This window comes from Fukomys damarensis, unplaced genomic scaffold (assembly GCF_012274545.1).
Source record: "Fukomys damarensis isolate Sample0158 unplaced genomic scaffold, DMR_v1.0_HiC HiC_scaffold_13, whole genome shotgun sequence".
Classification (NCBI taxonomy): Eukaryota; Metazoa; Chordata; class Mammalia; order Rodentia; family Bathyergidae; genus Fukomys; species Fukomys damarensis.
The window spans coordinates 8,841,936-8,856,939 of NW_022900925.1; the positions used below are offsets into that span (position 1 = coordinate 8,841,936).

Sequence of the window (15,004 nt, forward strand, 5' to 3'; positions counted from 1 at the left end):
ATACCTCAAACACACACACACACACACACACACACACACACACACACACACACACTTTTTTGTACCAGGGATCGAACTCGGGACCTTGTGCTTACAAGGCAGGCGATAGAATCACTGAGCTAACTTTACATATATTTTAAATTGCATATATTGTTGTGTAACCTTCACAGTAAACTTCTGAGATTAAAACTATTACTGCTCCCTTTTTACAGAACAGGAAACTGAATTAGAACGAAGTTTAAAATTGCCTAAGATTACTCAGCTTGTGAGGGGCAGAGCTAACCTCCAAATCCAGGCAGTAGGTCTTCACCACTCTGCTACCGTAGCTGAGTGCTTTGGTGACCAGAAGATCGTCTACAGTGTATGGAAGGTGGTGGATGAGTCATCATCTATATGCAGTGTCACAGGCTTTTATCCCGCATCTTTCTTCCTATTTGCACATTTATAGAATATGCCGCACTCTGCTGACAGGAAGCCCAGGGGTAAAGAGGGAAATCCAAAAGGGCCCAGACAGGTGTGCCCGAATACACATTTCCTAGTTGTTGTAAAATGACTCTGATGCGGGAGTTAAACAGAACCTGAGAGCCACATCTGAAGGGCACAGGTTAGGTGCATCCAACGTCTAGACCTCCAAGTTCTGGTTGGAGAGAACGACCACTGTGGATGGAGTGGTTTTTAAGCTTCCAAAAGGAGGGGCAGCAGGAGGGCTGGCACTGGTCTCTCCCTGGGTCCCCAGGCTTCCTGCTGCCCTCTGCACTTAGCTGATTACGAGGGCTCTGCAGTATGGAACAGAAGCATACAAATGACCAGAAGTGGCCTGAGAGGAGCAGGTCTTTTTAAAGAACACCTCGAAAACCAACCTGCCAGGGTACAGCACTGGCATCAGGGCCAGATCGACAGCGGGTGAAAGGCTGGAGAAGACTGAGCTGATTTGCAGAGAATCCTAAGTCTGAGCTGGGAGGTTTGTAGGAAATGGCAAGCCCCTGAGCTTCCTGAACTTGCCAGGGAGGAGGCAGCGGCAGATTAGGCCTGGAAGAGCTGATGGTGACAGATAGAGGAAAAGCAGACTCTACAAGTCCAGAGAGGCCAGATAAGGTCCCTGGTACTGACACAGGAGACGTGTTGGGAATGAGAGAGGGCAAAGGAATAGCCCACGAGGCTCCTGTTGTGGTCCTCACAGCCTGCTCCTTTCTTCAGGTGACCCTCCCCAGGACCGGCCACCAAGCATCCCCCTGCCCAGTCCCTACATCACCTTCCACCTGTGGACCGACCAGGAGCAGCTCTGTACGTGCCCTTGCCTCTGACCTCCCAGGGGCAGAAGGCTGGAAACTGCGGGGTGTGTGTGTGTGTCCGTGTGTCTTTGGGGGTGTTGGTGTTTGATGTTTGTTTTTCCCCATGTTGTTCTGCACATCTGGAAGAAGAGCCCACGCTCTCACCTCTGGAGTAGCTCAGCCCATTAGCCACTGGTCTCGTGTGCCCGGATTGTGCCACAAGGCCATGATGATGCCTACAGTGTCCCCAAGAGGGAGACAAGCACAAAACATTATGGTTCCCAGAGTCAGGGGAACCTTCTAGAGAGATCTGGGAGTCTGACCCATCTCTCCACTCTGTGTCCTGCCCCTGTCCTCATCCTTCTTCCTCTGTGGCTCTTCTCAGGGGAGAGGGAGGTCAAGAACAGAGGTCACGGTGGGAACTGCGTTCAAGGGCTGGCCCTGCCTTTGGTACACTGGGTTGCACTAGATGGACTCAGCTCTCCCTCTGGACCTCAATTCCTGCACCTGTAATAAACACAAGTGATTGGAAAAGCCTGGCTGTCTTCCACAGAGTTGAACATCTGTGTCAGTGCCCTGGAGGAAGATCTGGAGTGAGAGGTCGGGAGGGCTCCAGGGTCAGCTAAATGCTGGAGGTGCTAGGTTGGGCTGATTTCTTTGGTGCTGGATTCTCATGGCCACTAATATATTTGCTAATAAGAGGCGGCAGGTGTGTGCATGGTTCTGTTTGGGTGACTGGTGTTTGAAACCCAGGGAGCCCTGGCCCTGCTGCCCTGACTGTCCCCCTGTTCTCCTGTCCCAGGGAAGGAGCTGGTGCTCTTTCTGAGCCCGAAATCCCAGCTGCGCCTCAGTGCTGACTTGGAAGCCTTGGATCTGCAGGGCCTGGGGCCAGATGGGGACTTTGCCCGGGTGTCGGTGCTGTCCACAGACAGTGGTATTGAGCGGGACTTTCCTTTGGGGGCCGATGAACTCCCTGACCCGAGCAGTCCTGAGATAGAGCGAGCCGGACTGCAGCGCAAAGGGGGCATCAAGAAGCGTGTGTGGCCCCCAGATTTCTCCATGCCTGGCAGCTGGGATGGGCCACCAGGGCTGCACCGGAGGACGGGCAGGCCCGGCGGGGATGGGGAGCTGCTGCCCGGAGTGTCCCGGGTGCACACGGCCCGGGTCCTGGTGCTAGGGGATGACAGGATGCTGGGGCGCCTGGCCCAGGCCTACCACAGACTCAGGTAGGACCCCGAGCAGGCTGGTGTGGACTGGGGCTGGTCAGGGAGCGGGGCTGGTACCGACTAGTGAAGGATCAGGAAAGGGCAACAGAGGGTCAGGAGAAGAGGCCAGAGTGGGTCTGGTATGTCTGTCAGGTGTGTGGCCGTCACAGAGCGCTGCGCCCAGTTAATTCTCATCACCACTCTGCCAGAGTCATGATGTACCCATCTCACAGATGAGCAAACATAAGTTCTGAGAGATGGTGTGAGTTGTCAAAAGTCAAGGGCTAATAAATAGCAGAGCAGTGTCTGTTTGACACCAAACACCTGCTCTTACCCAGTATGCTTTGCTACCCATCGCCAGGAAACGGGAGACCCAGAAGTTCTGCCTCACCCCCAGACTCAGCCTACAACTGTACTACATCCCGGTGCTGGCACCCCAGGTGACTGGTCAGGGGAGTGGGCAGGAGAGGGGTCCTGGCAGAGAAGGGGTGTGCCAGGCAGGGACACCCCTGCAGCCTCACATTCCTTGGCTCGGGGACCAGAAGCAACATCCTTACAATGTGATGCTGGGAGAGACCTCAAGAGTCTTCTGATTTAGAAGCTGCCCAGGAGTGCTCAAGAGTCTGTATGTGACAGTCGAGTTCTCTCACAGGGGCTACCTTCCCACTGTTGGCTTCTGTTTGGTTTTTGTAATAGAATTAGTTGCAGACTTCTCAAACACGGTCGCTAGTGCTCTCTGACTCTCTCTCTCTCTGTGCATGAACAGCCCCCTCCCCATTCCTGGGATCTCGGCAGGGGAAATTTCAGGCAGTGGAAGCTCCTGAACCTAGTGGGGGAGATGGAGCTCCACCTGCAGGGCTCACTCTCTGCGGCACCCTTTGCTTCCCTCCAGGAGCAGTCAAATCGAAGCAATACTTGTCTCTCCCCTTCTAAAGCTGGCTGGCGGTCATTTTTCAGTGTCCCTACAGGCCAGCTCTGGCCAAAGGCTCATCCAGCATCCCCTAAATTTATGAAACAGAACTAATTTGTCTTCATGTGGTACAGAAACTGAGGGCCCAAGAAATCAGATGACTGGGTCATGTTCACAATGCCCAGGCCATGGTCCCCAGAGGGTACCTGACCAGAAGGGCCTGTCGTGTCTGCCCTGCCCCTTTACCCCCAGGAGCCCGCAGCATCCAGGTCGCCTGAACTGGGAGAGCTGGCCACCTTCTTGGGCCGCGCAGATCCTTGGTACGAGAGCACTGTCAACACCCTGTGTTCCGCCATCCACAAACTGGCTGAGATGGTAGGGGCGGTCAGTGTGTGAGGGAGGGTGGGAGAGAGTGGCTGGAATCTGGGCAGAAGAAGGACCCAAGCAAGGTAGGGGTGGTAGGAGGCTTTTTTTTAATATATTGCCCCAGACTTCAAGAGTCAGCCCCAATAGGGCTTCAGGGTTAGATGGGGCAGGAAGGGAGTAAGGCAGGAGAGGGGCCGTGTGGGGCCAGTGGTTGGGATTCACTGGGAACCCTAACCAGGCTCTTCATTGGGAAAGGCAAAATAAAACACTTTTGCAAGTGTCTAGGCCATCTGAAGTCCTTCTTTTGTGAGATTCCTACATCCTTCCTTCATGTTTGCTGAGTGCTTACTATGTGCCACTGAGTGTACATATTTATATATATTTATTTATTTTGGGATTTTTACACAAAGGGACTTGCTCATTTAATTCTCACAGCAGCCCTACCAGGTAGGTCCTCGCTGCTAGGTGCTGCTGTTGCGGTAACCCCATTCTATGGATTCGATTTGATGACTTGCTCTAAGTAACTGGCTTGAAAGGGCCTTGATCTATTCAGAGTTAGACCCTTTTTCCCTGTCATAGATGTTATAGACCTTTTTCTTCCCACTTTGTAATCACAATTTTTGTTTGTTTGTTTTTTTTTGTTTTACTGAAAGAGTTTAATGGTTTTGTATAATCAGGCAAAGCACTTTTATTCTTTATGGTTTCAGGTTTGAAAAGCCTTCGCCATCCCAAGATTAAATATTCACTGGTGATTTATTTTTGAACACTTTTAGCGCCTTCATTTTTACATTTAAATCATTGGCCCCTTTATCGTTAATTTTAGTGTACCAAGTGAGGTGTGGAATTGTGTTTTTTTCAAGGGTCTAGCCAGTTGTCCTAAAGCTATTTATTGCCTAAATCACCTTGGCTCATGCATTTGTAAGCCACACACATTCTTCCATTTATTTCTGAGCCCCTGTTGCCTCTCATTAATCTACGAAGTTTTGTATACATTGGCAAGTTTCTGTGTTATTATCTGGAGGGTAACCCTACACCATCACTATTTTTTACAATAGTTTTCCAGAATGTGCTTATGTACCTTTCCTGATGCATGTTCAAACTGCATTTCCGGTTTTGTTTTTGTATTTTTTTTTAATTGTATTGGAATTCTGACTGAAATCCAGAGGAGAATTAGCACCTTTTAGCGAGTTAAGTCCCCCTCTCTGGAAGCACAGTACAGCTCTTCGTGTATGAAAGACTGGTTGGATCATCGTACTGTTTTCATCATGTATTTTGCCCTTCTTGGAAAATTATTTCTCATGTCTAATAGTGCATCTTGATGTTGTGGATGGTCTCTTTCTCCCAGTATAGAGCTAAGGGTAGAACTTATTGCTAACGATAAAGGAACTGTTGATTTGTACATATTTATTTATTTGGAGGTTTTCAATTTGTGACTTAAAAACTCCATATAACAAAATTTACCATCTTTTACCCATTTTCAAAAATCTGCCACTGTATTAAATGCTCCATTTTGAGATAAAATTTGGGCTTCCATCCAAGTCTAACACTACGGATTGAATATCCCTAGTCTGAAAATCCAAAACCTAAAATGTTCTATAATTTGAAGCTTTTGAGCACTGACACAATGCCATGAGGGAAATTCCACACCTGATCTCATGCGATGGGTCACAGTCAAAACACGGCTGCACTAAAAATGTTGTATAAAATTGCCTTTAGGCTATATGTTCAGGTGCACATGAAATAATTGAATTTCATGTGTAGACTTGGACCCCATCACCAAGATACCTCAATGTCTATGAGTATATGTTCCAAACTTTTGAAAAAAAATCTAAAATGAGAAACACTTGTGGTCTGAAGCATTTCGGAGAAGACAATCTACCTTTACCCCGGGCCACGTAGATGTTCTGTTTGCCTGAAAAATCCAATTTCTATGCTTCACAATTATGTCGGACTGAGAGCAGCGAGGAGGATAAGGCATTACGTCCATTCACAATAACACACAAACCTTAACTTGTTTGTTTGTTTGTTTGGGGATGGGCTCTCACTGTGCTGCCCAGGCTGGCCTCAAGCTCAAGATCCTCCTGCTTCAAACTTCCCAACTAGCTGGGATGCCACATACCCAGCTTACTACCAAAGCTGAAAAGAGCCACCTGCCTGTACGCTCAGGCCTCAGAGCATTGGGTAATCTGCCCTAGGTTTCCAGGCTAGCCAGGAGCCGATCCAAACCTAGCACCCAGTGCCTTACACATACTGGTGCTCAATGTCTTTGTGGAACTCAAATGCATCAGGATTCTTTGGGGAGATGGACCTGTGGAGCAGTATAGTTTAATTAGGAATAGAAATCAAGTGGTCAGAAAGGTTTTGGAGTGTTCTCAAGGACCAGCTTGATTTGTGGATGAGAGTATGTAGGGAATTTAGTTTATTAAGAAAACGGTGCCCACCACCGTAGACCGGAGGGAGGTGGCTGAAGATATTCCTGATCTCCTCACAGCCCCTCTGTCTGGACACAACTCGGACCGTGGACCCCTTCATCCTTGACGTCATCACCTACTATGTTCGCATGGGCACCCAGCCCATCTATTTCCAGATCTACACAGTCAAGGTAAGCCTCCTGCTGGGCTCCAACCATACCCTGCCAGCCTGCTGAACCTCAAGACCCCACAACCTAAACACCTTTGTCTAGGAAAACACTGGCTACCAAGTTGCTAGTCATAAACAGACCCAGATGCTACTGGTTGTCAAGTTTATATTCTTTGTCTCTGAGAGTCACATAATTATCAATTTATAAGACCTCGTCTCCAAGCAAAAGTTTGGGACTCTGGGATCATCAGATCCATACTCTGTTTTGAAGTCTCTGGTCACAAAGTCCCATCACTCCAAGACTTACTTTCTCTCCCACCACCCCTCTCCTCGGCCTCGTGGAGACCTGCAGGTCCCCACATCTGCCCACACCGACCATCCCCTGCTGCAGTCTCTCCTCTGAGCTACTCTCTTATCTTGTCCCTCATTTCCCTTTTCACTCCTTCCCTTCCATCTCCCCTCCCAGCAAAAGCAAGCTCAGATCAGCACTGTCCTGGTCTCTACCTTCCACTCTACTTGGGCTTCCAAGCACTACCTGGGAACATGAATCCAAGGCCCTGTGGCTTCATGCCCTCCTCGGCCAGGCCCACAGCTGAGCTCCCCGGGCAGGGTCCCTCTTCCTCTGGGACCATGGCTGTTCCAATCTTCACCATTTTCCTCAAGGCCTTCCCTTTAGCAAATGCCTTTTATACCTACTCCACTGGAAAGAGAAATGGAAGCCATTAGTTCCCCTCTCCAAACTTCTGTTCGTGCCCCCAAAATGTATCTATGCCCACTGCCATTGTCGCTGTCTCCTCCATTGGGCAGGGGCTCCATCCAGTTTGGGACAAATCCTTTTGTCGATACTCTTATCTCGTCTGCTACCGCCTCCTCCTGGCCCTTCTTCCAAAGGCTTTCACCTGTTCCTCCCCATCATTCATTCTTGGTAACCCAAGAAGTTTCCATTTGTTTTTCCCATTAAGGATACGCATGACAACAGGCTTGATGGGGTGAAGCCCACGGGTCAGACTCTCTCCAGTCCTCCATCTCTGCACCTACATTGTTTTCGAGCTTCATACTCTTGCTGGCATTAATTATGGCAGGGGATTTGGCTGATATGGCTTCTAAGAGTTGGATTTTGGAGCTTAGTTTCTCTCTCCTCTCTTTCCCCTATTTATTTCTCCTTTCTCCTCCTCCTTCTCCCCTCCTCTCTCGCCACAGTGACAAGATGACCACCGGCCGTTCTACATCTATATTTGTCTGGCTTAGCAGCTCAGTGGAAAGACGGCTTGTCTTTTCCAACACTGGGGAAAAGACTGGGACAAGTGCTTATCCCCATACGGATCACTGTGGCCAGGGAGATGGGTCACGTCTTCCCCCTGAGCTCGAGGTGTGAAGGTGTCACGGAGAAGCTGGGTCCTGACACGGCGAGAAATAGGTCCTTCTCTTTCTTAGTCCTTGGTTCTTTGTGCCCTTGATGTAAGAATTCACTTAAGACATACAGGCTTGACAGGAGTGTATGTATAGTTTATTGTAAAACAAACATAGAATTACCCTTCAAGTGAGAAGGCAGGCAGTACCACCAAAGCATCTGTACGGAAGCATTAAGTACACAAAAAATACTCCTGTGGTTCAAGAAACTAGGGTAATTATGATGCCCATCAACACTTTACTTAGAAGAGTTGGAGATTTAGCTCGGTGGTTTGGTGGCCTCCCTTGCAAGTGCAAGGACCCAAGTTCAATCCCCGGTACCCAAAAAAAAACATTTTACTTAGAAGTCACTTAGGAATTGCATAATGTCTTCATGTCCTTGTTAAATGGTCAGCACCTCCTCAGGGTGCTTTAAACATGTAAGAAATGTAAGGAAGAAATTTACAAAAGATAAATTCTTAATTTAAGCCAGGTGCCAGCCCAAGACAGGGGGATCTTTAGAGAACGCTCCCTTTCCTGGTATCATTGGGCTATGGCAGTCAGGACTGCAGTGTGTCATTCTGGAAATAGACGGCCAGGTGTGAGAAGGACTACGCATTTCCCTTTCCTGGTATCATTGGGCTATGGCAGTCAGGACTGCAGTGTGTCATTCTGGAAATAGACAGATGGCCAGGTGTGAGAAGGACTACGCACGGGATTGAAACTTAAAATGTCACTGGTTCTGTGGGATCACTTTGGGTCTGAGATCTAACTGTGATTATAAGTGTATTAGACCTGGATGTGTTCATTTCTTTAGTTCTCTGGCAATGCATACTACCTGCCACTTCTGTCCCTCAGACCTTTGATGTCTAACTACCTGCCTAACAATGTTAACTGGCTCACTAACTCTTAGCCTGGTTCACTGTCTCTAATTTCTTACATCACCCTCAAACCATGGAAGGAAGGGGGGCTCTTCCAAACCTCTTGTTAATGGCTTTCAAGTCACCAACCCCAAGAATGTCTCCAGTCCAATCTTGCTGGGCTCTCCCACTTCCCCTGTTTCCTTTGTCCATATAATTAAATTTATGATAAGCCATGTTTGTATCACAATTACCAAAGTGAAAACACCTGTGTCCCCATTTGTGAGGCTGCCCCTCCCCTGACTTTTGTGCCACTCTCTCCTAGTCCTCCATGGCCTTCCTGATAGTCCTCCTCTGTTGCCTTCAGAAATGTTTCTAGGACCAGACAACCCCTTCCTTCTGTTCTGGTTTTCTTCACTTGCTCTGATGCTCACCACTGGGCCTTTACTTGTGCTGTGCCCTAACCCTAGAATGCCATCTCTCCCCCGCCTCACATCCTTTTCTTCACCCACTACAACTCTCACATCCTACACAAAACTGCCCTGACCTCCATTCCTCTCACCCCAGCTGGACCAGGTACTTCTCTTCTGTGTTCCTATAATGCTCTGGTCATAACTATAGCATATCATGTGATGTGTCAATCTGTAATACACCTGTGCACGTGTGTTGTTCCCCATCAAGGCACCCCTTGAAATAAGGAGCTATGTGCTGCTTATCTTGAATCTCCTACTCTTATAAGGGGTGTGTGTGTGTGTGTGTGTGTGTGTGTGTGTGTGTGTGTTACAGAATGTGTCACTGAGGTCTTGACAATTGGCTGGTGGGATGAACATACAGTCACAAGCAATATGTGGCACTAAAGCATTCACAATTATGCACTTTGGTCCCTTTGCTCGTTGGCTGAGAGATCACAGATGCCTCTCCCTCTCTAAAATTCACTTTCATCATAATTAAAATGGGAATAATAATCTCTACTAGCCATACAGCTCTTGTGGCAATTTAAATGAGTAGAAAAATATAGTAAGGACTTCAGCGAAGTCCAGGGCAAGGAGGTAGACACACAGAAGTTCCTGATACACTGGTGAAGAACTTGGAGTAGAACCCAGTTTTGCTGCTTGGGCCCCTGGGCAAGTTGCTTAATATCCTAGAGCCTGAGTTTCCAGGCTCCTTTGATGATACCTTCCTGCAGGATTGTGTGATGATTACATGAGATCAGGCGTGTCCAGTGCCTACCAGAGGGCCTGGGACTGAAGAAAATCTTGACAAAAGAAACTCTCGAGCCCTCCCAGGTCCCTGTCCTTTGGGGTCATCTGCAGGTCCAATCCACTCACTGTCCACAGCCACCTGCTGCAGTATAGACTCATATAGTCGTGTCATCCCAGCATTCATTTGGGGTCACCCTACTGCTGAAAATCTAATATTTGCCTGAACCCCAGTGAGCATTCTAGGGAAGACTTAGCATATTACCCCCGTGTTGAAATTTTGGTAAGCACCTGGGAACTGATTCCTCACAGCCGTCTCCATAGTTTCCTGCCTTATTGAATTCTTGTTCACTCTGCATCTTGGGCTAGATATTATCTTTATCACCTTCCTGATTTTGTCCTCAATGCAGTCCTTTCCTTGAGTTCCAAAATGCAACAAAACAAAACAAAACAAAAACCATAAAACAAGCTAAAAGCCTCTCCCAGTGGCACCAACACAAATCGTTTGCGATTAGAGATTTGGTACCTGCTAGTGCCCTTAAGCCCACAGCCCCCAGGAGCTCACTGTAGGTGCTTGCAGGCCCGCTGCAATGATGGAGGATGCCCACCAGGGGGAGCCACGCGGAGTCATGGGGGTGTCTCTGCAGGAGTTGCTAGGAGGAATTTACTCTGGGATTTGGACTCAAGTCGGAGGTTTGATGGGTAGTCCCCCAAAGTAAGATTCTGCTCTGGGTTGCACACTGGCAGGAAATGCAAGTAATTCCACGATTGTGTATCTCAACAATTCTGTTGAGGCTAAGGAGTCAGCCATCACTCTCACAGCTGGGGTGGCAGGGGCAAGGAGACAGCTGCTCAGGGTCCCTTTTTGTGTCTGCTTTTGGATGTGATTGTGTAGTGGTCTGGTCTTTGGCTTGGTCTGTCACGGTCACACAGCAATAACATCGGTTTCTGTGATGTTGTTCATGACCCACAGGACAAGCCATGGCCTCAGTGCGCACACCAGGCCAGCTCTCAGCCTCCAGCGCCTTCAGGTGTACTTCTCACATCCCTGTTCTTGGGAACCCTTTGGCCATGCTTCCTTGGCATTGGGGCTCCCCTTGTCTTCCCCCAGCCACACCCAAGATCCTCCTTGCTCCACCCTCTGCCCAGAGTCTTCCCATTGTCCAGTCAGCTCCCAGCAGCCCTGCCGCCCTCAGCCCAGGCTTCTCTGTGTACCTGAGGAGCCAGGTTGTCCTCTGTGGCCCTCACTGTCCTTCAGGGTCTGCAGCAATGTCACCAGCCCTCGCCAATGTGAGCGTTATCTCCTGTTGCTGCCCTCCCCATTCCACCAGTGGTTTTCAGGTAGTTTGGGTTTTCAGTAGTAGTCTCTCCCATTATTTAGAGTCATGCAAACTTCACCATTAGCTGGTTCTGCCATTGTGAAAACATCGCAGAGTGTGTGTACTTACATAAATCTAGATGGAGTAGTCAGCAACCTGAGCTGAACTTTTGAGGCACTCAAGAGATTGAGTAAACAGAACATGTAAGGGGCTGCTGCTGGCTTTACAGAGCACAGTTCTTTCCTGGATTAAAAAATATGTAGACTATGCCAAAATAACAAGAATACATAACATAGTCATCGCATAAATAGGCAACATTGTTTGGCGTTGTCATTACCATGCACTGCATGTCCAGCTGTGTGCGCTATACTTTTATACACCTGGGACAGCACAGTGGTTTGTATCCTCCATTGTCACCACACACACACGGGTAAGGTGCTATGAATGACATCACTAGTAAGAGGAATTTTCTGGCCCCACTACAATCTTAGGGGACCACAGTCAGTTATGCGTTCTGTTGTGGACAGAACCATGGTCACAAGGCTCATCGCTGTATTTTCTATTGCTACAGCTATGGAGATTCAAACTGTGGTGGTCAATTCACACGGTTTTGAGTTCAGCTTTGGCAGCAGGTTTGGGGACACCATCCCACCCCTAGATTTTCCTCTGGCCGTGGAGGGCAAAGACAGCAGCTGCCTCTGGCCCAGACAGTGAGCCTTCACCAAAACTCCCCCTTCCTTCCCTCTCTGTTCCTTCCTCTCCAGATCTTCAGCGACCTGAGCCAGGACTCAGTAGAGGACATTTTCCTTACTGAGCTGAAGGTGAAGATCCAAGACTCCAAATCCCCCAAAGGTGAGTGTCTGCTGTCCTTGCCCCGAAGCTCACCTGGCTGAGCCTCCCTTGGATTCTTCCTCCAACCTCTCACCTGGTGCTGCCCTTGGCTCCTTCTGAGCTCCCCCAGACTGAAAGACCTGGTCTACATGGGGTGCTGCCTCTCCATACAGGCTGAGCTGCTGGGACAGCCACCAGCTCCACTCCAGCCTGAGCGAGGGGAGTCAGGGCAAAGGGCTGGGGACACCCCTCCAGCCTCTTCTCCTCTTCCTTCAGAGGGAGCTTCACCAAGAAGGAGAGGGGTCACTGAGAGCCCAGGTGCTGAGCTCTCCATCTGCTACCAGAAGGTCAGTGTGCATGGGCCTGACCAGATGGCCAAAGGTACACCTGGCCTCAGGGATGTGTGCAGGGATGGGAGACCACTGGAGCTGAATGAATCTTCTTCTCTATTCTTAAAGCTGCTGCTGAAGTTTCTCAGCCTTCGGAGGGTCTTGCAGGATAGAGGTGGGGAGTCAAGGTTGGCCTTTTACGCAGGAAGGAGAAGTGATTTAAGGAACAAGACTCGCTAAAAACTATCTTCCTCCCTAGCTGGCCAGATGCCTGAACTGGTCTCATTGGAGACTTGTTCCTTTGGGACTGGAAGGTAGCCATGCCCTCTGGGGCTAGAATATTCTTAAGCCTTCTCCTCAGGCCCCTCGCTGGAATCAGTGACACAGATGAGAGCTTCAGGGCAGGGGCAGAAAGTGGGACTGTGGATGTGAGATTCATGGGGGAGAGCACGTCCTGAGGACCCCATCTTCTCCTCCATCTCCCTCCCTAGGCTCTGCTCAGCCATCGGCCCAGAGAGGTCACCATTTCCCTGAGGGCAACGGGGTTGGTCCTGAAGGCCATTCCAGACAGTGACACTGAAGGTGAGGAGATGGGAATTAGAGCAGAGAAAGACAGAAGGCATGAGGAAGGGATACTGGGGAGAGGAGGGGAGGGCTGAGCCCAGCAGGGAGGCCCACCTCATCCCAGCCACCACAGAAGTCAGAAATGCAGGGGCCCAGCCGTGTGTGGTCCTGGCTAATGCATGTTTCCCAGCCTCAGATGGCTTTCAAGTAACTGGAACTCGAGGTCAGGACTCGGGACTCGGCCTCTGCAGCTGGAAGGTGAAGGACGTGGTGCGATAGGCTCCTGCTCAGAATTGGGCCTGAGGGGTAGGCACACTAGGTTTGGAAATTTTGGATTTTGACAGTCTTTCCCCAAAAATACCATTTCATGTGCATGTGGTAATTTATAAACATCAGCTGTCACTGTGAGATTGCTGGTCTTCTGGACTAAAGAGAAAGATTGGCTGGGTGTGATGGCACACGACTATAATCCCAGCACTCGAGAGGCTGAGGCAGGAGGATCACATGGACTACATAGTGAGACGTTGTCGAGAAGTGTGGGGGAAGGAAGGCAGCATGCTTTACTAGCCATTGTTTGCTTTTGGTCAGCGCTGGGTGATGCTGTATAAAACCTATGAAGTCCCTGGAGCGTGTGAACCCTGTGGGGTAGCTATTATTGAGCAGTAATATTTTACTGGAGAGGAAACTGAGTCAAAGAAAAAGAACTCCTCCGAGGTCACTTCTGTGCGGGAGAGTTGGGAGTGGGTGCGTTCACACTATGTTCCTTAGCTCTGTCCTGCCACCTGCCTAGAACTGCCACCTCTCAACAGACTGGACTTCAAGGGTCACCCCACAGAGGCTTGTAGATCATTTCTGAGCAAACAAGCAAGTTCACCACTCTTTCCCCTGTGCCTAGCACATAGTAGACATTCAATAAACATTTACTGAGAGTGTCTACTTTATACCAAAGAATAGTTTTTTTTAAGAAATGGGTGAATGAATTTGGAATATTCCAGAATGAGTAGAGTAGAAATATGCATTACAGGCTGGTCATAAAGCAGTGGGCCAAGGGGGCAGGTTGAGGGTCAGAGAGGCAGAGTTTCAACCTCCGCTTTGCCACTTACCCTCTGCGTGGCGTAGGGCCGGACCAAGCAGCATCAGGAAGTGGGGCTAAGCAGAGTGTAGGGGCTAAACCAGAGGGGTGGCAGGCAGGCTGGGTTCCTGGTAGTCTTCCTCGACTCTCCCACCTCCCTGGAGAGCCACTCATAGACCCCTGTCTCATTCATTGTCAGGGTCCCCCCATTGCCCCCCAGCTGCTGTTCCTGTGACGGCTCACACGTATCTGAACGTCATCGTGACAGAGGCTGTCAAGTCCTCCAACCTGGCAGGAAGGTCCTTCTCTGTAAGTCCTGGGGGAGACGGGGAAGGAGGACCATCGAACGGGAACCATGGAGGGGGCTGGGAGCCCCAGGGAGTGTATTCAAAGAAGGGGAACTGACCTCTGAGCTTTCTACCATAGTGTGGCCTTCCATCAGAAGGCATTAGCTTTCCCAGCAATGCGCTTAAAATACAGAGTACCAACTGGTACAAGTATGACACGCAAAGGCAAGAGCCTGTCCACCTGCTCCTGAGGAACTGAGACAACCCCAGATAACCACAGAGTGCACTCACGTCAGTCTTCCCCAGGCACCACATGGTGGCCAGACTCGCACAACACAGCCCGGCCTCAAATCCACTTGTTCAAGTTCGCTGTCCCCATGGCTGCCTGCCCCCTTGCCCTTGGCTTTGCCGTGATTGGTTCTTCCTGATCAAGACATCTTCTCCCCACCTGCCGGCTCACTGGACTTCACTGTACTCAGCTTGACCTTAGAGACCCTGATTCTTTCTGAACTGTTCTCGCTGACACCTTCGACTCCCATCCACCACTCACTAGGCAGACACTGGCTCTGGATCAAGCTGCCTGGGGAGACTGTATGCCCAGGTGGCTGAGAGCTTCTGGAATAAATGCCACATCCACCTCAACTAAGTACCAGTACTCTCATGGCCTCTCAGTGCTCACACACCTGCTGTCCTTCAGCTCCTTTCTCATGGTCTCTCAGGCTCTTCTCATTTGCTTGTAATTCTCTTTTCTCTGGCTGTGATCTCATCCTCTCTCCTGCTCCTTGTTCTTAGCCTATCAGCATGCTCAGGCCTTCTCCATAA

General features: G+C 49.6%; 1 protein-coding gene across 1 annotated transcript in view; it reads left to right on the forward strand.

Moving 5' to 3' along the window:
• Pik3r6 (phosphoinositide-3-kinase regulatory subunit 6) overlaps positions 1 to 15,004 on the forward strand; it is a 51,937-nt gene that overhangs the window by 28,305 nt on the left and 8,628 nt on the right. Inside the window, exons 10-19 of the mRNA XM_010614967.2 lie at positions 141 to 152; positions 1,159 to 1,284; positions 2,074 to 2,497; positions 2,838 to 2,916; positions 3,639 to 3,761; positions 6,244 to 6,354; positions 11,864 to 11,951; positions 12,207 to 12,277; positions 12,751 to 12,841; positions 14,095 to 14,204. Of these exons, the coding sequence (XP_010613269.1) occupies positions 141 to 152; positions 1,159 to 1,284; positions 2,074 to 2,497; positions 2,838 to 2,916; positions 3,639 to 3,761; positions 6,244 to 6,354; positions 11,864 to 11,951; positions 12,207 to 12,277; positions 12,751 to 12,841; positions 14,095 to 14,204 (1,235 nt within the window). The remainder of the gene's footprint in view (positions 1 to 140; positions 153 to 1,158; positions 1,285 to 2,073; positions 2,498 to 2,837; positions 2,917 to 3,638; positions 3,762 to 6,243; positions 6,355 to 11,863; positions 11,952 to 12,206; positions 12,278 to 12,750; positions 12,842 to 14,094; positions 14,205 to 15,004) is intronic.